We start from the raw sequence: 21,015 nt of genomic DNA, 5'->3' as shown, positions 1-21,015 counted from the left end.
TTAATTGAAAAGCATTCCAGGTGACTACCTCATGAAGCTGGTTAAGGTAATGCCAGTAGTGTGTAAACTGTCATCAAGGTAAATGGTGGCGACTTTGAAGAATCTAAAATATGAAACAGATTTTGTTTTTAACGCTTTTTTTTTACCTCATAATTCCATATAAGTTCCGTCTGTTATTAGCTCATCCGACTGACAGGCGATGAGCTAATGCCATCATGTGTTGTCCGTCGTCTGTCATCTGCCATCCACATTTCACAAAAATTGCTTCTTCTCTCTCAATTCTTCACTGATTTTTATTCTTTTTGGCAGGAAGGTAGGTCTGCCTGGGGTGCATATGGCTTCTACCCAAATATAATTGCAATTAATAATGAAGAAATGGAGTAATTAAGCCCTAAAGAGCAGTTTCCACACAAATCACTTCTTCTCCCTCAATTCTTCACCGAATTTGATTCTGAATGGGTTTCCTCCGGGTGCTCCGGTTTCCCCCACAGTCCAAAGACATGGAGGTTAGGTTAATTGCTGGCTCTAAATTGACTGTAGGTGTGAATGTGAGTGTAAATGGTTGTTTGTCTCTATGTTTCAGCCCAGCGATGATCTGGCGACTTGTCCAGGATGTATGCCGCCTCTTGCCCATAGTCAGCTGGGATAGGCTCCAGCTTGCTTGCGACCCTGCACAGGATAAGCGGCTACAGATAATGGATGGATGGATGGATGGATGGACTAAAAATTCCTTGATGAGCTGCAAAACAAGCCTGCAATAGTGCAGAGGTGGGACAGGAGTAGATCATCGATGACATAACTGATTATGATGACCGCGCAGTGTTTGTCCCTGGTGTATAGAGGGTAATGCCAGAGTAATTCTTACTTTGAGCCACATGAGTCAGCCTGCCCTCTAAGATCGAGGCTACCATCCCTTGCGAGTCTGATACATCATGGATTACTTTCAGCACAAAGAACATTCATTAAAATGTAGGAACTGTATGTTTTTGGATGCAGGAGTGGGAATCGAAAGAGCAGAAAATTCAACTTAGTGCTTACAAATCCAGAAATAAGGCCACCGGGAGAAAGGCAAAGTGCCATGTCATCTTGAAAGTTTTCAGCTCTCTTGATAGCTGTTTCCAGAACAGGCAGAAGAACTTTTAATTACCACGGTGAGATTACTGGCCAACTTTAATAGAATGACTAATGAGAAATTCAATAGGGAATTGCTCTGTCTCACCAACCTAAGTTCAGACCAGAGTTGATTGAGAGCTAAAGCTTAGAAAGGGGGTGGTTGTGTGTGTGTGTGTGTGTGTGTGGGGGGGGGGGGGGTTGACTGGGGGTTGACTGGGATGGCCAAATGTCCCATTCAATGGCAAACTGCAGTGCACTAGCTATCCAAATCACTGCTGCCTTACTTCAATTTCCTTTCAATGATTTTCGGTGTGTATCTCCACAAATGAACTGTCTCTTCAATCAATGCCTACACATCTATAATTATCCACTGCATCTGTGTCTTACCATAGGGTTGCTAATCAGCTAATAACACGCCTGTTTATGCTATTAATACTGAGATGCATACTCAACAATATTCTTATGCTTTAAGGTGATTAGCATAATTGCCTTCATGCATGTGGTTATCTTCTTTGGAGTGTGAGCCCACATAATCTTTGATCAGTCTTGCACATATGCAAACACAGAGCATGACAAATGAGCATTTTACAATGTGAACTATATTTAATTATTTAATACTAATTGAACATTTTATTCTTTACTTCAGGAAATTTATCAAAGATAGCTCAAAATTTCTGTCTTTCTTCCTCTTATAATAATAAAGGACTATAATATCATATTAGAGTTGTTTGGCATAATCAGGCAATGCTGAATAGCCTTCTTAATGAGTGTATGTGTGTGTGTATGTCGTAATTTTAATTGAAGGATCAGAGGTACTGATACTCCGTCTGCTTGCAAATCTTCAATTATATAGGAAAAGACCATGCTGGCGTGGGAGCAGACAAGCCACATTTGGATAGAAGCAGAGCTACTATTTATAGAGGCTCAAGCAAACCCAAAGTGACAGGCATTTGGGAGGAGGGGGCACATAAACCACAGCTGGGGGTGAGTATGTGTGTGTTGACAGAGAAACAGACTCAAGGGAGAGCAGTTGAAAAAGAGAGCTTGAGTAAGTATGATTAGGAAACATTGTACCCAAATATGTTCATGCCAAAAGCTGAACATATAGAAAACACCATGTGGCAAAATGGTGAATAAAACAGGGCAGAAACTGGAGAACATCTCTTTGGCATTCACTTGTGTTCTTGATGAAATGTAAGACATTTTAATGTGTCATTAAAATGAGGCGAAATCCAATCCAAGCAGGATTAAAGGGTTAAATGCTTTGCTCAAGGGCCAAACACTGGCAGTCTGGGATTTGAATGCCTAATGGTTACTAGATTGTTTTTGTTGTTGGGTGGCATGGTGGTGTAGTGGTTAGCACGGTGGTGTAGTGGTTAGCACAGTTGCCTCACAGCAAGAAGGCTCTGGGTTTGAACCCAGTGGCTGGCGAGGGCCTTTCTGTGTGGAGTTTACATGTTCTCCCTGTGTCATTGCGGGTTTCCTCTGGGTGCTCTGGTTTCCCCCAAAGACATGCGGTTAGGTTAATGTGGGGTGGCCTTGGGCTGAAGTGCCCTTGAGCAAGGTACCTAACCCCTGGGTGCTCTAGTGTGGCTGCCCACTGCTCTGGGTGTGTGTGCATGTGTTCACTGCTCCAGATGGGTTAAATGCAGAGGATGAATTTCACTGTGCTTTTAGTGTGCATGTGACAAATAAAGGTTCCTTCTTGTTGTTGTTGCTTTTGATAGAGCAGGCAGAGAGATCATGTGCCTCTAAATTTTGCATCAGTTTCTGACAGAGATATTTGTTTGGCATCCTTGAAACTGAAACAGGCAAGCTGGTCGGATTGCTACTTGTTCTTGAAACTGGAATAGGCAGGCTGTTCTGATCACTATTTGTTTTGGTTAGTTAAATCCTTGAGATTCATCTTTGCTCACACATTCTGCTCTCCACTTAATGAAGGTTATGTTGACCAGTAATGTCTTTCTTCTTTTCATAAGATTATGATATTGATGTGTGATGTAATGGTGCATGATGCCTCTCTTCTTTCATACAGTAATGTAGTCTAAACTGGTGATGTAATGCTTCATCACCCATTTCCGTTACCCTGTCATACATAGATAACTTAGCTTCATTAATCACATCATCATCATCATCATCATCATCCAACCACATAGCTACGACACACTCTTGAATGTGAATAGATACTCTTGTTTGTCCTACAATAAACTGAGAAATGTCTCTGAGCAGCTGTGTCTGTGTCAGTGACTTTTTGCTCCCAGATCCGTGAAGCAGAATCTCTTAGGCAGCAGAGGGTCTACACTCCTAGAGCATATTTTATCAATTAAATCTCCTTCTGCACAGACAGATCAAAAGCTAACAGTTTCTGATGGTATTTCATCAAATTCCATACACTAATCAGCCTGAGAATCACTTCAAGTGCTAGATCGAATAAGTGCATCAAAAAGTCAACAAATAGTGTTTATGAAAGAGTGGAGAAAGAGCCCCTGAGACTACTCACACGTTGAAGAGGTTGAGACCAATACGGTATAGGCGTTTGCGCATGACATCTGTGGAGAGGGTAGGTGATTTGCAGCTGGTTGGGTTCTCACAGTGGTAACGTGGCAGGCTGAGCATCATAGTCTGCAGCGCTTCCTTGGATGAGGCCTCAGAAGCTGAGCGGGCAGATGTTGATGTGCTGCTGCTGCTCATCTGCTCTGAGCTGTTGTCAGCCGGGTCTGAAAGTTGTCGTTTGGCCTCCAGAACCTCCACAGTAGGGGCCACTGGAGTGTGTCCCACTGGAGGTATGGCCTCTTCTATTGTCTCCGCTGGGGATGCAACCTCTGGCACTGGAGCCTCTGTCTTCTCCAGGGCAAGAGGTGGTAGATCTTCAATAAGTTCCTCTTCGCAGGGTGGTGGCGCTGGGAAATCACAATCTGGTATTTCTCCATGATCTGACTCTGGAGGAGGGGGAAATGGTTCCTGGGGAGGTGGAGGCTGTTCTGTGTGTTTTGTGTCTTCTATTGGGGCCTGTCTTGGGGTCTCAGTCACTGTGGTACCCTGCTGGACACAGTTTGCAAGGGATACTGATGTGGAGGACTCCATGACGGAGGAGGACATGTGAAAATTTTGACTGTCAATCTGCACTGTCACATCCCGGAAGGCCATCATTAACTTGCTGGCACTACGAGGCATGTTATCTGCATTGTCTCCCAACACTGTACCACTCTGGCTGGTGGCCTGATCCACGGTACCACTCTCTCCAACAGTTACAGCCACTGTAGGCTTTCCACCTGAAGTGCCAAAGGCTTCAGAACTAAACTGATAAGTGCCTCCCTCCTGCAAAGAGCACATGGTCTTCATACTCCAGTTGCTAAGGGCATCATCAATGGACTTGGCTAGTGACTGTACCTGTTCTGTAAAGGAGTCTTCCAGGTCTGTGAGAGTGCCACCCACAGTAACAGGCAGTGACGGGGACCGAACCAGGGGTATGCCTGCAACAGAGCAGCCTTCGGCCAGAGCCCTCTCAGCTGAGAAGCCCTCAGCATTCTGAACACGCACCTTGCGCAAGGAAATTCGGCGAGGAAGCCGGCTCTCCAGCAGGGAGTTGCGGATTTTCTCAAAGTTTTTGCTGAGTTGGTACTGGCGGAAGGCTGTCTGGATTTTGCAGGCGGCACGGCGTGAGATGAGGTGGCCGCCGTATTTGTGCTCTAACATTTCGATCTGCAGAGACAGAAAGAAACAAAAAGGAAAGAGGAGAGGTTAGCAGTGATGTGAATGCACATATGTGCAACAATAGTCATAATAAGGTAAATGAGCAGAAAGGAATAATTAAAATCAATGAGAAGGACTGAGGAGAATCCCAATAGAAAACAAATCCAAACAGCAAAATACACTAATATGCATAAAAGAGCACCACCAGTTAAATTACTGAAAAATGTATCATCAACAGATCAACCACAACAATGAAGCTTAGCTGATTTTAATGTTGTGATGTCATCATGGACTATGGCTGGGGTATATTCAACTCATTGTGAAAAGACATTATTGTCCATGCTTGATAACTGTGCATCTATGATGAGAGTAAGAAAGAAAGAATTGTTGGATGTGAAATCTTCAACCATAAAATTGAAGTAAATAATTCATATTCATATCAGTAACATGACTTAAAAGCTTGCTCATCATGTTAGAAGGCAGAAATCTTGACAAAAACTACATGGCATGATCAAAATTATACATCATATAGGTTTGAAATGATGAAATGAAATGAAACGTAGGGTTTATTAGCAATACCACACTATTTATCAGTTCATAAAATAGTTTAACCAATTCTTCAGCACCTTGCTACTGGAAAATGTCATTGAATGAATATATTTACTTCATATTGTGGTGTTACTAGAACAAATCTAATTAGTGAGAGACTCACTTTTGCCACACAGGCCCCAAGTTTTCCCTTTATCATTTTAGAAATAGAAGAAGTGCATGTAAATACATTGATGGAGTTGTGCCAAAAATCAATTTGTGTCAGATATCTTGCAGCTATCAGATTATTTTGTCCAATTAAAATCACTCAATGTCACTGTTGTTTTCACTATTGTATTCGTTACCAGCAGAGTTGCCAGCATTGTGCCAACTATCCAGTCAAAAACAGCCCAATTGTCAATAACACTAGCACAAAACGCAACATATTCTCAGTTTCTAACCCTATGCAAAATGCATAACCCTTAATCTAGGAGGAAAAATGGACAACAATAATAACAAATCAACCCACATCCTATCCAAGGTGAATTCCATCTTATAGCCAGCATTCCCTGGATAGGCTCCGGATTCACCATGGCCCTGACCATGATAAAGCAGTTACTGACGATGAACAACAGAATGAAATCAATCTGCAACAGCAGTTAAAAAGTAACCCAGTTCTGACATTGGTATTTTATCAGAGGGTATCTTTCTGTGGTTGAAGTGCACATAATGTCATGGCTTCCTATGGTTGGTGATGCAAATGATGTTTGACAAAAGGGATCAACAGGAATAGAGGTTGCATGAAATGATTTGGGATGCTGTAAAAGATTCAGATAGAGGCGCCAAAAAAAACCAACTGAAATTAATCAGGTCGTTATAATACTGTAAAATGCAGAGGGGAACCGTCAGGGCCTTCTAGGTCTTCAGAGAAGGCCCAAACATATCAGCATCTCAAATGTTATATTTAATTTCTTTCATTCTTTAATTTCTTTCATAATTTCATTATAATTATTCTCTTCTAATTTTAATGTGGCCTCATCTTCTATCAAATTTGCTTCAGAACTGAAAGGGTTACTGCCCTGAAAACATTAAAATAGAGTTATCCAGTGAGATTTTTTGTTTGTTGTCTGTAGGCTGAGAAGAGTTTAGAGCTGGCTCACTCATTGGTTAAGACTTCACTGCCAGGACAGAAGGCCATGGCAGTGTATGTTTATGTAGGAAGTGACAGATCAATTAACCAATCAGATTTTGATTTATAGTGGGAGGGACCAAAATTGATCACCCTCAGCCTTCTCGAAAGCCAGCGCGAGCTTAATCGCGAGTCAGCGCCGTCAGCACAGCAGTGAAGTCACCTTCCAGCCGGTGTAGCGTTCATCAGTAGTGTTAGTGAATGCTAATAAAGTGGTCAAGCCAGTGCTTTTGAGAGCAAGTAGCACAGGCTAACGATTGAGAAACTAAGATTTCTGTCTCCAGACTCTTGTTCCACGAACGCATGCTCGCCACAGTAGTTTTCAGTCAGACTTAAGTATTCATTTCCTTGTGTAATTTACTTAGTTACTTTTAAAATCAACATTGACAGCTACACACAACAAAGCGACCTGGCAGCCTGATGCTAATTCCTTGCAAAATCCTTTGCCCTGTTGCTTTTTTGATGTGTCTGGCTAAATTGTGGCTGAGCTGAAGTCTCAGCTCTAATAGTAACGGTTTTCCACTGGTAAAATGTAAAGGTGTAACCAGTTAAATAAACATATACAATGATATTCGTTAGACTGTATGTTCTTATCAGATATTCTTACAATATTTCAACCACTCACAATCACTATACGTTTTAAAGGAAGCTGAAAATGAAGCTGCAGTGGGAAGTTGCAGACCCTGAGTAACGATTGGGCCAACAATTTTGTAGACAAAAAGAAAGTTTTATTCCTTCATGTGAACAATTTTGTGATGATTGAATCTGGCTGCAGCTCAGAGAGAGAGAGAGAGAGAGATCGTCTATCTGCAGAAATGATTGATTTCAGCATATTCCAGAGACAATGACACAGCAAGAGCAAGTGCGTGTGACAGGGATAGGATTGTTTCACTATATTCTGACTGATGCTTTGTTATGCACAAATAGCAGTGCATCATACAATGTGTCATTTACCCACTTAGATGTTTCATGACATTAGTCATTTTTGAGAACCTCATCTCCCTTAATCGGCCCGTTCTCTCCATAAGTCTTGACTGAAAGATGAGCAATTAAACAAGAGATGTTTTTTTCATTTAAAAATAGTCTCAGAATGTTGAAAAAGCAACAATCAGGTATCCCTCCTAAATCTGGCAGCTTTTTCTCCCCCCTAATAGGTATGTATGTACATTTCACAAAATGCTTGTCAATTTGCTTGACAACCATATGAGGAGCAATATGTTCTTAATGACAAAGTGTAGTGGAATTAAGGAAAATTTAGGCAGCCTTTGAAAATCTGCAGGTTTTTTTTTTAATGCTAATGAAGATGCTACATCTGATGTTCAAATATGTTTCAAATGTTTCCAATTTTAAAAGGGAAAGTGGTTAATATAGCTTACAAGTCACCATTTGATGTCAGAGTAATTTACATCTTCGTTGATTTGTCATGACCATGTGCTGCATGAAGAAAGATTTTCTGAAGATGTATTCTAACAGAATAGAAAATTATATACTGTAATTTATCTCTGATAGAAAGAAGTCATCTTAGGTTGTGACACCACAAATTAAGTATTTGACTATTGACAAAAAGAGTATAAACCTCATTTTTATGTGTTTACTATAAAGAATGCAGAGAAAATGAAGCAGCAGTTGTGAGTAGTTGGGAAATAGACATGAAAAGGGCTATGGATGGAATAACTCACTTTTATTATTCTATCCACATTTGCTGGATATGAGCAATCGCGTGCTCTGATTGGCTACTCTACTACGAGGATATCAGCTCTTATACCGGGAGTACAGAAAAACAAAATGGCAGAGCGTGTTGCTGAACCAACCAAGGATGAAATAAAAACTACTCGAAAACAAAACCCCAAAAATAAAAAAAGCAACAAAATATGGAATAAAAGTATTTGATGGTAAGAACTCATCTTTTTAATTTTTCAAGAATTATTATTATTATTATTATTATTATTATAGCATTTTTCACAAATCGCTACTGTCATTTCGCCGGTTTGTTTACATTCTTCATCTTTAAGCACTGAAATTTGTTGAAGAAAATGCTCTGTTTCTCAAAATCCAGTGAATGTGGATATAATAAAACAATTATTCCACTCAATCTTGTCGAACATGGCTTATAGCCAACATGTATTACTTGATTTCGTGGAATAATTATTAATTATTACTTGTTGGCAATATTGGCAAGAATTTAAAAAATAAAAACAAAAAATTGTGTGGGTGAGACAATAATGATCAGTGATTGGGTTTTGGGAACAATGATGATCAATGATTGGTTCATTGATAACAATGGTGATCGGTGATTAGTCTTTTATAACAGAGATTCACGGAAGTGCAACTCTGGTTTATACACTGGTGGTGAGTCAATGAACCTGCTCACTTAACTCATCCATCCATCCATTATCTGTAGCTGCTTATCCTGTTCTACAGGGTCGCAGGCAAGCTGGAGCCTATCCCAGCTGACTATGGGCAAGACGTGGGGGTACACCCTAGACAAGTCACCAGGTTATCACAGGGCTGACACTTATACTTCGTTTACACGTAGCCGGGTATTTATGAAAATGGGTATATTCTCCTACCCCGTACTAGAAAATAATTCCTTTTACACAATGCTCAAAAACAGCCAGGGAAGGCTGTCAAAAACATGTCAAACAAATAGAAAGCTAACAAATCTCCACTTTGCCCGGAATTTTTGAAAGCAGCCGTTTTCAGTGACTGAAACCTCCGTTTACGTGTAAATGATGGGTGCAACCGCATAAATAAATATCCGTTTTTATAGATACCCAGCTACGTGTAAACAAGGTCATAGACACAGACAACCATTCACACTTGTAGTCAATTTAGAGCCACCAATTAACCTAATCTTTGGGAGAAACCAGAGCACCCAGAGGAAACCCACACAGACATGGGGAGAACATGCAAACTCTGCACAGAAAGGCCCTCGCCGGTCGCTGGGCTCAAACCCAGGACCTTCTTGCTGTAAGGCGTCAGTGCTAACCACCACACCACCATGCCGTCCTCACTTAACTCATAAAAACTCAATACCAATAGCTGTGATGTGAGCTGGAGAACTAGATAAAGTATAAAACAGTCCACTCAAAAGATCACTAAATGTGTTGCCAGGCCCATTTTTTAAAATAAAGTCAGTAAAGATCTAAAATTCACAGAATCTAGCTACAAATTCACCAAGTGGGTAACACTGTCTATCAAAAGTTATATATATATATAAAAAAAAATAAAAACAGGGATTACAATCCTATCTTGATGATGCACAAACCACACAATATTGCTGTGACAGTTTAACTATTATTGGAATGATTCATCGGCCAAACCAAGGTATCACAATGATGAACCTAATAACTCTCTGTGGTATTTCTTCTCCTCTGATAGAAACATATATAGAACTACACATTAAAGCACACCATTCTCGTATTGTCAAGTATTTACTCAGCTTTTCAAATTATCCAAAGACCCAGAGGGGCCTCCAAATGACATAGAAGCATGATCACATTTCTGCAAATGTATACAGAATACTAAAATATCTGTGATGGTTCAAGAGTGTGTGGTTCAGTCATGTCTTTTCACAGAATGAGACTTGAGTCATGAGCGATATCCGTCCTAAATGGCAAAACCTGCCTTGAACATTCATTGTGCTTATCAGGAAATTTCTGTGGCCCAGATTCGATGTGACAAAGCCTTAAAACTTTGTGGAATACAAATACAGGAAATTAATTTAATTAACATACAGGAAATTAACATTATAGGAAATACAAGGGACAAGAATAAAAGGGAGTGATGGCAATATCCTGAGGCTGTTTATGAGAACTGAGCCTCATACACATTAAAATTCATATGTGAATGCACAGAGGTGGTCCAAAACACTGGATGGGGGCTTGGACTGGTGCTGGGTTGATTAGTAAAGTCATATTGGATAATTTGTTTTCATGCTCCATGGAAACCCTGTGGCAAAATGGTGAATAAAGCCGGGCAGAAACTGGAGAACGTCTCTCTGGCATTCACTTGTGTTCTTGATGAAATGTAAGACAAACAAACTGCCAGTGTCTCTGAGAAAAAACATACAAATGCTTTTTAATATACATTTTACTCTGTCTTGATAGAAAATGTTGCGTGTGAGAGATAGAGGTCTGAAAATGTAAGTGAAGTGAGGCAGAACGAGAAAGAGAGTCCACAGTCCTGCTGTGAATCCCTCCTGTCAGTTCTGCTTCTGATCACTTTACTAAGCACTGGCTGAAAGAGGCATCATTCAGGAAATGGCATGACCAGAGAAGATGGGGGTCAAAGGCATCACTCATTTCACTCCTTTCTAATCAGCACTGCAAATTTCACCTGATGGCTCGATCAGTCCTACATCTGGGCTTGGACTGCCACTGTTCCATGAGAACATGACTTCACGTCACTCACATGACACAGATCTCAATCCTAACACATGACACAGGATGCTTATGTCTTAAATAAAAAAAATAAAATAATAGAGTGTGAACACACTGGCTCTGTTCAGTATTTAGCACTGGATGGACTTCTCCTTTTATTGTATAGTAATACAACTCTACAATTTTATTTCACAATACCAGATATTAGCATGCATTCATCCATCCATCCATTACTGTACGTATACCACTTATCTGTCAGGGTTGTGAGGGAAGCTGGAGCCAATCCCAGCTGACTTCGGGCAAGAAGCGGGGTACACCCTGGGCAGGTCACCAATCTATCACAGTGCTAACACAGAGATGAAAAACCATTCACACACACACAAATTCACGCAAAGGGCAATTTAGAGTAGTCAGTTGACCTAATCCACATGTCTTTGGACTGTGGGAGGAAACCCATGCACGCACGGGGAGAACCCAGAACCTTCTTGCTGTGTGCTAACCACTGTGCCACTGTATCATCCCCAAAATATTAGCAATATACAGAAATAGATACAAAAGCCATTCCTGTGCTTGAGGATTCTCCAGATGGCAGGTGGAAGTGTAAATAAGAGCTTGAGAAAATGCTACAGTAACTAAAATCATCATTGTTTCATACTCTTAGGTAAAAATGGCCTGATTAGAATCCCTGAAATGAATGTTACATGTATGTCACATGATCACATGTGACATTTGCACATGTGGTTTTTAGACATTGTGCTTTCATTCTCACATGATACATCAATGTTAATTTTAGCATGTAGGACATATGGCTTTATTCTCCATTTGTAATGTATTGCACAATTTAGCCATATTGTTCCATAGGGCTTTATTTTCCACATGTAATTTGACAATCTATTTGCACATATAATATACAGTACTGTGTAAAAGTCTTAAGCACGCCATTTTTTCATACAAACTTTGTTATAGATTTCTATTTTATGACTTCTACAGGCGGCACGGTGGTGTAGTGGTTAGCGCTGTCGCCTCACAGCAAGAAGGTCCTGGGTTCGAGCCCCCTGGCCGGCGAGGGCCTTTCTGTGTGGAGTTTGCATGTTCTCCCCGTGTCCGCGTGGGTTTCCTCCGGGTGCTCCGGTTTCCCCCACAGTCCAAAGACATGCAGGTTAGGTTAACTGGTGACTCTAAATTGACCGTAGGTGTGAATGTGAGTGTGAATGGTTGTCTGTGTCTATGTGTCAGCCCTGTGATGACCTGGCGACTTGTCCAGGGTGTACCCCGCCTTTCGCCCGTAGTCAGCTGGGATAGGCTCCAGCTTGCCTGCGACCCTGTAGAAGGATAAAGCGGCTAGAGATAATGTGATGTGATGTGATGACTTCTACATTATCGAGTCAGTACAAAAACATTTTAGAGTCCAAACGTTCATATTTTTTCCAGCAAAAAATTAAATGTTAGAGAGAGAAAAAAAGTTTGTATCTGAGCAACATATTACATAAGAGAGCACTTTTCAGATGAAAAAAGAAAACGTAATGAAGGCTGCTGGGTTTTGGTGCAAAATTCAGAAGCAAGTGTGACGGTCAAAGTGTTCAGAAGAACTGTGGCTGGTTCTGTAAGATACTCAGTAAAACCTACAGCTCATTTCTGCATAAAACTGCACTCATTGTACTGTACCTGAGACTTTTTTTTTTAAGCAGAGGGTCATCTCACACCAAATACTGACTTTGTTTCATTTATTATGGCTTCCTGCTGTGTATAGTAGTTTTTTAATGCTGAAACGTTTAATTTCATTATTTTTAAGCCATTTTTGCTCAACAGCATTTCTTTACATGTGCCTAAGACTCTTGCACAGTACTGTATATGCATATATTTTTTTCAGATTTTCTCATACAACTCATTCATTTTCTTTTCATATATGATTGCATATTCTTCACATGATGTCTCACCTGTGCCATTTCAGGGCAGGACAAGGTGAACTACACTTTAATATGTTTTTCATAGGTGACCACAAAGTACTTCTACAATTACGCATGCACAGTAAGTCTTTTGTTAAAAGTTTAATGTAAAAAAAAAGAAAAAAAGAATTGAGCCAAGCATAAAAAAATGGCATGCCATTCTCATCCAAATAAAAGATGTAAGAGTTTGTGCACCCCTCCTAGAACTGCCACCTTATTGTGGTGGAGGGGTTTGTGTGCTTGAATGATCCTAGGAGCTATGTTGTCGGGGGCATTATGCCCCTGTCAGGGTTTCCCAAGGCAGACAGGTCCTAGGTGACAGGCCAGACCAAGAGCAGTTCACCAAAAACCCCTATGGAGAAAAAATTAAGGACCGTGACGTCGCCCGGTATAATGCAGCCGGGGCCCCACCCTGGAGCCAGGCCCGGGGTTGGGGCTCATATGCGAGCGCTTGGTGGCCGGGCCTTTGCCCATGGGGCCCGGCCGGGCTCAGCCCGAAGAGGTGACGTGGGCCTGACCTCCTGTGGGTTCACCACCCACAGAGGTAGCAGTAGGGGATTGGTGCAATGTGGATTGGGTGGCAGTCAAAGGCAGGGGCTTCGACGACCTGATCCCCGGACACAGCAGCTGGCTGTTGGGACATGGAATGTCACTTCGCTGGGGGGGAAAGAGCCTGAGCTTGTGCGGGAGGTTGAGAGGTACCGGCTAGAGATAGTCGGGCTCACCTCCACGCACAGCTTGGGCTCTGGAACCCAGCACCTCAAGAAGGGCTGGATTTTCCACTTCTCTTGAGTCGCCCGTGGTGAGCGGCGGCGGGCTGGTGTGGGCTTGCTTATAGCTCCCCAGCTCAGCCACCATGTGTTGGAGTTTACCCCAGTGAACGAGAGGGTCGCCTCTCTGCGCCTTCGGATTGGGGAGAGGGCTCTTGCTGTTGTTTGTGCCTACGGGCCAAATAGCAGTATAGAGTATCCGGCCTTCTTGGAGTCCCTGGGAGAGGTACAGAGGGGTGCTCAGACTGGGGACTCCATTGTGCTACTGGGGGACTTCAATGCTCACGTGGGCGACGACAGTGACACCTGGAGGGGCGTGGTTGGGAGGAACGGCCTCCCCGATCTGAACCCGAGTGGTGTTTTGTTATTGGACTTCTGTGCTAGTCACGGTTTGTCCATAACGAACACCATGTTCGAGCATAGGGGTGTCTATAAGTGCATGTGGCACCAGGACACCTTAGGTCGGAGGTCGATGATCGACTTTGTTGTTGTTTCATCTGATCTCCGGCCCTATGTCTTGGACACTCGGGTGAAGAGAGGGGCTGAGCTGTCAACTGATCACCACCTGGTGGTGAGTTGGATCCGCTGGCGGAGGAGGAAGCTGGACAGACCTGGCAGGCCCAAACGTATGGTGAGGGTCTGCTGGGAACGTCTGGCCGAGCACTGTGTTGGGGAGGTCTTTAACTCCCACCTCCGGGAGAGCTTTTCCCAGCTTCCGAGGGAAGCGGGGGACATTGAGTCTGAGTGGACCATGTTCTCTACCTCCATTGTGGACGCAGCTGTTCGGAGCTGTGGCCGCAAGGTCTCCGGTGCCTGTCGTGGCGGCAATCCCCGAACCCGGTGGTGGACACCGGAAGTAAGGGATGCCGTCAAGCTGAAGAAGGAGTCCTATCGGGCCATGTTGACCTCCAGGACTCCTGAGGCAGCTGACAGGTATCGGCAGGCCAGGAATGCTGCAGCTCAGGCAGTTGCGGAGGCAAAAACTCGGAACTGGGAGGAGTTCGGGGAGGCCATGGAGAAGGACTATTGGTCGGCCTTGAAGAAATTCTGGCAAACCGCCCGGCGCCTCAGGAGGGGGAAGCAGTACTCTGCCAACACTGTTTACAGTGCGGGTGGGGAGCTGTTGACCTCGACTGGGGACATTGTCGGGCGGTGGAAGGAATACTTTGAGGATCTCCTCAATCCCACCATCATGTCTTCCACTGAGGAGACTGAGGCTGATGACTCAGAGGTGGACTCGTCCATTACCCAAGCCAAAGTCACTGAGGTGGTTTGCAAGCTCCTCGGTGGCAAGGCACCGGGGGTGGATGAGATCCGCCCTGAGTATCTCAAGTCTCTGGATGTTGTGGGGCTGTCTTGGTTGACATGCCTCTGCAACATCGCGTGGCGGTCGGGGACAGTACCTCTGGAGTGGCAGACTGGGGTAGTGGTCCCTCTTTTTAAGAAAGGGGACCGGAGAGTGTGCTCCAATTATAGGGGAAATCACACTTCTCAGCCTCCCGGGGAAGGTTTACTCCAGGGTACTGGAGAGGAGAATTCGACCAATAGTCGAACCTTGGATCCAGGAGGAACAATGCGGTTTTCGTCCTGGTCGTGGAACACTGGACCAGCTCTATACCCTTCATAGGGTGCTCGAGGTTTCATGGGAGTTTGCCCAACCAGTCCACATGTGTTTTGTGGATCTGGAGAAGGCATTCGACCGTGTCCCCTGTGGTATTCTGTGGGGGGTGCTTCAGGAGTATGGGGTTCGGGGCTCTTTGCTAAGGGCTGTCCGGTCCCTGTACGAACGGAGCAGGAGTCTGGTTCGCATTGCCGGCAGTAAGTCAGACCTGTTTCCAATGCATGTTGGACTCCGGCAGGGCTGCCCTTTGTCACCGGTTCTGTTCATAATTTTTATGGACAGAATTTCTAGGCGCAGCCAGGGGCCGGAAGGAATCCTGTTTGGGAACCACAGGATTTCATCTCTGCTTTTTGCGGATGATGTTGTCCTGTTGGCTTCTTCAAACCAGGACCTTCAGCATGCACTGGGGCGGTTTGCAGTTAAGTGTGAAGCGGCTGGGATGAGAATCAGCACCTCCAAGTCCGAGGCCATGGTTCTCGACCGGAAAAGGGTGGCTTGCCCTCTCTAGGTTGGTGGAGAAGTCCTGCCTCAAGTGGAGGAGTTTAAGTATCTCGGGATCTTGTTCACGAGTGAGGGAAGGATGGAGCATGAGATCGACAGGCGGATCGGTGCAGCCTCTGCAGTGATGCGGTCGCTTTACCGGTCCGTCGTGGTGAAGAAGGAGCTGAGCCAAAAGGCGAAGCTCTCAATTTACCGGTCGATCTACGTTCCGACTCTCACCTATGGTCATGAGCTTTGGGTAATGACCGAAAGAACAAGATTGCGGATACAAGCGGCCGAAATGAGTTTCCTTCACAGGGTGGCTGGGCGCTCCCTTAGAGATAGGGTGAGAAGCACAGTCACTCGGGAGGAGCTCGGAGTAGAGCCGCTGCTCCTCCACATCGAGAGGAATCAGCTGAGGTGGCTCGGGCATCTTTTTCGGATGCCTCCTGGACGCCTCCCTGGGGAGGTGTTCCAGGCATGTCCCCCCGGGAAGAGGCCCCGGGGAAGACCCAGGACACGCTGGAGGGACTATGTCTCTCGGCTGGCCTGGGAACGCCTCGGTGTTCTTCCCGAGGAGCTGGCCGAGGTGTCTGGGGAAAGGGAAGTTTGGGCTTCCATGCTTAGACTGCTGCCTCCGCGACCCGGCCCCGGATAAGCGGAAGAAGACGAGACGAGACGACGAGAGTTTGTGCATGAGACCTTAAAATGGTGTAAAGAAAGAAAAAAACAAGATCAGTAAAATTCTAGTCTTCTAGATGATAACTCTAAAGAAGGCAAAGGTCTAGAGTTGCTCTTCTAATGTATTTGTTTCACAGCCTTCTTAGATACAATTTCTGTGGTCTGTTTGAAAGGAAATAAGATTAGTATTGTTTGGGGAATGGGGAAAAAAAACCTTTCAAGAGAAAAGGTCAAACTAAATACAGTTCACTCTTCAAGATTTAATCTCTTGCCCTCTCTCTGTTTAGCTGATATTGTTTTCTGGCTAAATGAAGCATAGATACTATCACACTCTCACTTTCTTTTTTATTTACTACTATCTCCACAGATTTCTGAGAGGGTTTTTTTTTTTTCTCCACACCATTTTAAAATTCTCTCTGCAAATACCAATGGGCCTGAAAAGACTCTTCATATCTGCAAACTGGCCATGAGCTTTAGAAAAGCGGTTGCTAATTGCTAAAAGTGGATGCTATTCACACTACTGTAAGCTTATCTTACTAGTTTTCTAGTTCCAATTTTGGTGCTTGACATTAATTCCTCATTTGCACTGATGATGTGTATCTCATGTGTATCTCATGTATATTTATGAGCCGATCAGCATGAGACGTGATAATCAAAGGTCTCATTGCAAGGCTACACTGGATTTTATTAGCATAAACAGGTAATCATGCAGAAGGAGTGAGGTTATATCTATCTGTGGAGGCATCAGAACGTAGCCCCTCAGAGGCCGTGTCTCGGGTTACAAAAACTTGATTAGCAGCCAGTTTGTATAAACAAGGAAACTAGTTCTGTTTATTGGAGAAACTTCATAGGCTCAATGCTATATCAATGTTTAATCAATAAGAAACTTTCTTAGAAACGTTCCCGAAGCGGTGGGATTATATCGGCATCACATTGATGTCTCATAGCTACAGAGTTTTGTTCGATCCTGAGCTCTGTGTGGTTTTGTGTGTTCTTTCTGTGTCTGCATGGATTACTCTAGGTTCTATGGTTTCCTTCTACCTATCAAAACATTGCCAGTAGGTTGATTGCCTGCTCTATTTGTGTGAATATGCGCGTGTGTGTGTGTGTGTGTGTGTGTGTGTGTGTGTGTATGGTGTCCTTTGAAAGACTATGAAGTCCCAGCCAGGGTGTATTCCCACCTCGCCTCCAGTGCTTCCAAGATAGCCTCCAGATTCACCTAACCAGGATAAAACAGTTTCTGAAGATGAATGAATAAACCATCATTCCATTCACAATAGTGTTAAATATACAATCCCGATTCCAAAAAAGTTGGGACAAAGTACAAATTGTAAATAAAAATGGAATGCAATAATTTACAAATCTCAAGAACTGATATTGTATTCACACTAGAACATAGAGAACATATCAAATGTCGAAAGTGAGACATTTAGAAATTTCATGCCAAATATTGGCTCATTTGAAATTTCATGACAGCAACACATCTCAAAAAAGTTGGGACGGGGGCAATAAGAGGCTGGAAAAGTTAAAGGTACAAAAAAGGAACAGCTGGAGGACCAAATTGCAACTCATTAGGTCAATTGGCAATAGGTCATTAACATGACTGGCTATAAAAAGAGCATCTTGGAGTGGCAGCGGCTCTCAGAAGTAAAGATGGGAAGAGGATCACCAATCCCCCTAATTCTGCGCCGACAAATAGTGGAGCAATATCAGAAAGGAGTTCGACAGTGTAAAATTGCAAAGAGTTTGAACATATCATCATCTACAGTGCATAATATCATCAAAAGATTCAGAGAATCTGGAAGAATCTCTGTGCGTAAGGGTCAAGGCCAGAAAACCATACTGGGTGCCCGTGATCTTCGGGCCCTTAGACGGCACTGCATCACATACAGGCATGCTTCTGTATTGGAAATCACAAAATGGGCTCAGGAATATTTCCAGAGAACATTATCTGTGAACACAACTCACCGTGCCATCCGCCGTTGCCAGCTAAAACTCTATAGTTCAAAGAAGAAGCCGTATCTAAACATGATCCAGAAGCGCAGACGTCTTCTCTGGGCCAAGGCTCATTTAAAATGGACTGTGGCAAAGTGGAAAACTGTTCTGTGGTCAGACGAATCAAAATTTGAAGTTCTTTATGGAAATCAGGGACGCCGTGTCATTCGGACTAAAGAGGAGAAGGACGACCCAAGTTGTTATCAGCGCTCAGTTCAGAAGCCTGCACCTCTGATGGTATGGGGTTGCATTAGTGCGTGTGACATGGGCAGCTTACACATCTGGAAAGACACCATCAATGCTGAAAGGTATATCCAGGTTCTAGAGCAACATATGCTCCCATCCAGACAACGTCTCTTTCAGGGAAGACCTTGCATTTTCCAACATGACAATGCCAAACCACATACTGCATCAATTACAGCATTATGGCTGCGTAGAAGAAGGGTCCGGGTACTGAACTGGCCAGCCTGCAGTCCAGATCTTTCACCCATAGAAAACATTTGGCGCATCATAAAACGGAAGATACGACAAAAAAGACCTAAGACAGTTGAGCAACTAGAATCCTACATTAGACAAGAATGGGTTAACATTCCTATCCCTAAACTTGAGCAACTTGTCTCCTCAGTCCCCAGACGTTTACAGACTGTTGTAAAGAGAAAAGGGGATGTCTCACAGTGGTAAACATGGCCTTGTCCCAACTTTTTTGAGGTGTGTTGTTGTCATGAAATTTAAAATCACCTAATTTTTCTCTTTAAATGATACATTTTCTCAGTTTAAACATTTGATATGTCATCTATGTTCTATTCTGAATAAAATTTGGAATTTTGAAACTTCCACATCATTGTATTCCGTTTTTATTTACAATTTGTACTTTGTCCCAACTTTTTTGGAATTGGGGTTGTAGACCGGGGCGGCACGGTGGTGTAGTGGTTAGCGCTGTCGCCTCACAGCAAGAAGGTCCGGGTTCGAGCCCCGTGGCCGGCGAGGGCCTTTCTGTGCGGAGTTTGCATGTTCTCCCAGTGTCCGCGTGGGTTTCCTCCGGGTGCTCTGGTTTCCCCCACAGTCCAAAGACATGTAGGTTAGGTTAACTGGTGACTCTAAATTGACCGTAGGTGTGAGTGTGAATGGTTGTCTGTGTCTATGTGTCAGCCCTGTGATGACCTGGCGACTTGTCCTGGGTGTACCCCGCCTTTTGCCCGTAGTCAGCTGGGATAGGCTCCAGCTTGCCTGCGACCCTGTAGAACAGGATAAAGCGGCTAGAGATAATGAGAGAGAGAGAGAGAGAGAGAGAGAGGTTGTAGACCCTATTGTAGACCCTATACCTGAGATGACATATAATGGCTACTGAGAGTCTTATACCTAATGTTGAAAAACAAAACAATGCAAAAAATCCTAGCACTGAACATTCTGCATGGAGAACAGGAATGCAGTGCACATACTATTACTATTCTTGGTGATGTCTGCATTACACCTTGAACATTGACAGAGTTAAGGTCCGCCAGTCAATAAACACAAAGTGGAGCTGATCCTAAAGTCTATAGAGGGCATGTAAATGATTTAATTTTTTTTATGTTTTCCAGTGCAAACATAATCAAACGTTAAAAAAAAAAACAATACTGGTGAGTAGGGAAAGATTTATGTGGGTGGGGAGCAGTTTCTATATATTTAGCATAATGTGCCCAAGTGAGAATAATGGGAAACAAGTGCTTGGGTCATTAGGGTGGGGGTAGGGTGAAGCCAGAACATGGTAAACCAGAAACCAACTGTTTTGTGTCATGTACTTTAATCATTGCATTTCTACATTAAGGCCACATCCACACGACAACGGCAACGTGATGTTATTTAAAAAAAATATCGCCTCCAAATGGGCAACGATCAGTAGAAATCAGGTCCATATGGCAACGCAACGCTTGCTGAAAACGATGCAATACACATGCCACACCTCTAGGGGCGCTGTAAGACGGTCCCTTCGGACACACCAGAACAACCCATACGAAAAAGAACAGTAAAGAACTTATAAGAGTTTACCACTGTCTTAGTAGTAAATCCTTATAAATATAAATAAATATATATGCCATGTATGATTTACTCCTGAAAGTGGCCCATTTTGCATTTTCCTCATACAAATTTTTTATGAAAATCTAGTATGTATGAAGTGAACATTGTGCATGGTTTTTACAGATAATGTGTATGATGAATTACACTGTCTGTATGCTTCATGTAATGTTTGTAGTTTTAAATTATATTTTACAGTTTAAAATGTACATGCCTTTTATATGTAAATCCAACACAAACATATGTGGATTTACATATAAAAGGCATATACATTTTAAACTGTAAAATATAATTTAAAACTACAAACATTACATGAAGCATACAAAGACGGTGTAATTCATCATACACATTATCTGTAAAAACCATGCACAATGTTCACTTCATACATACTAGATTTTCATAAAAAATTTGTATGAGGAAAATGCAAAATGGGCCACTTTCAGGAGTAAATCATACATGGCATATATATTTATTTATAAATCCTTATAAGGATTTATCCTTATATTTATAAGGATTTACTACTAAGACAGTGGTAAACTCTTATAAGTTCTTTACTGTTCTT

General features: G+C 43.0%; 1 protein-coding gene across 1 annotated transcript in view; it reads right to left on the bottom strand.

Annotated features, from left to right (window-relative positions):
• iqsec3a (IQ motif and Sec7 domain ArfGEF 3a) overlaps positions 1-21,015 on the bottom strand; it is a 280,778-nt gene that overhangs the window by 127,708 nt on the left and 132,055 nt on the right. The window contains exon 5 of the mRNA XM_060903524.1: positions 3,614-4,815. Coding sequence (XP_060759507.1) covers positions 3,614-4,815 — 1,202 coding nt within the window. The remainder of the gene's footprint in view (positions 1-3,613; positions 4,816-21,015) is intronic.

This window comes from Neoarius graeffei, chromosome 21 (assembly GCF_027579695.1).
Source record: "Neoarius graeffei isolate fNeoGra1 chromosome 21, fNeoGra1.pri, whole genome shotgun sequence".
NCBI lineage: Eukaryota > Metazoa > Chordata > Actinopteri > Siluriformes > Ariidae > Neoarius > Neoarius graeffei.
The sequence above is the reverse complement of the archived record's forward strand: the minus strand, read 5'-3'. Positions and strand labels throughout refer to the sequence as shown.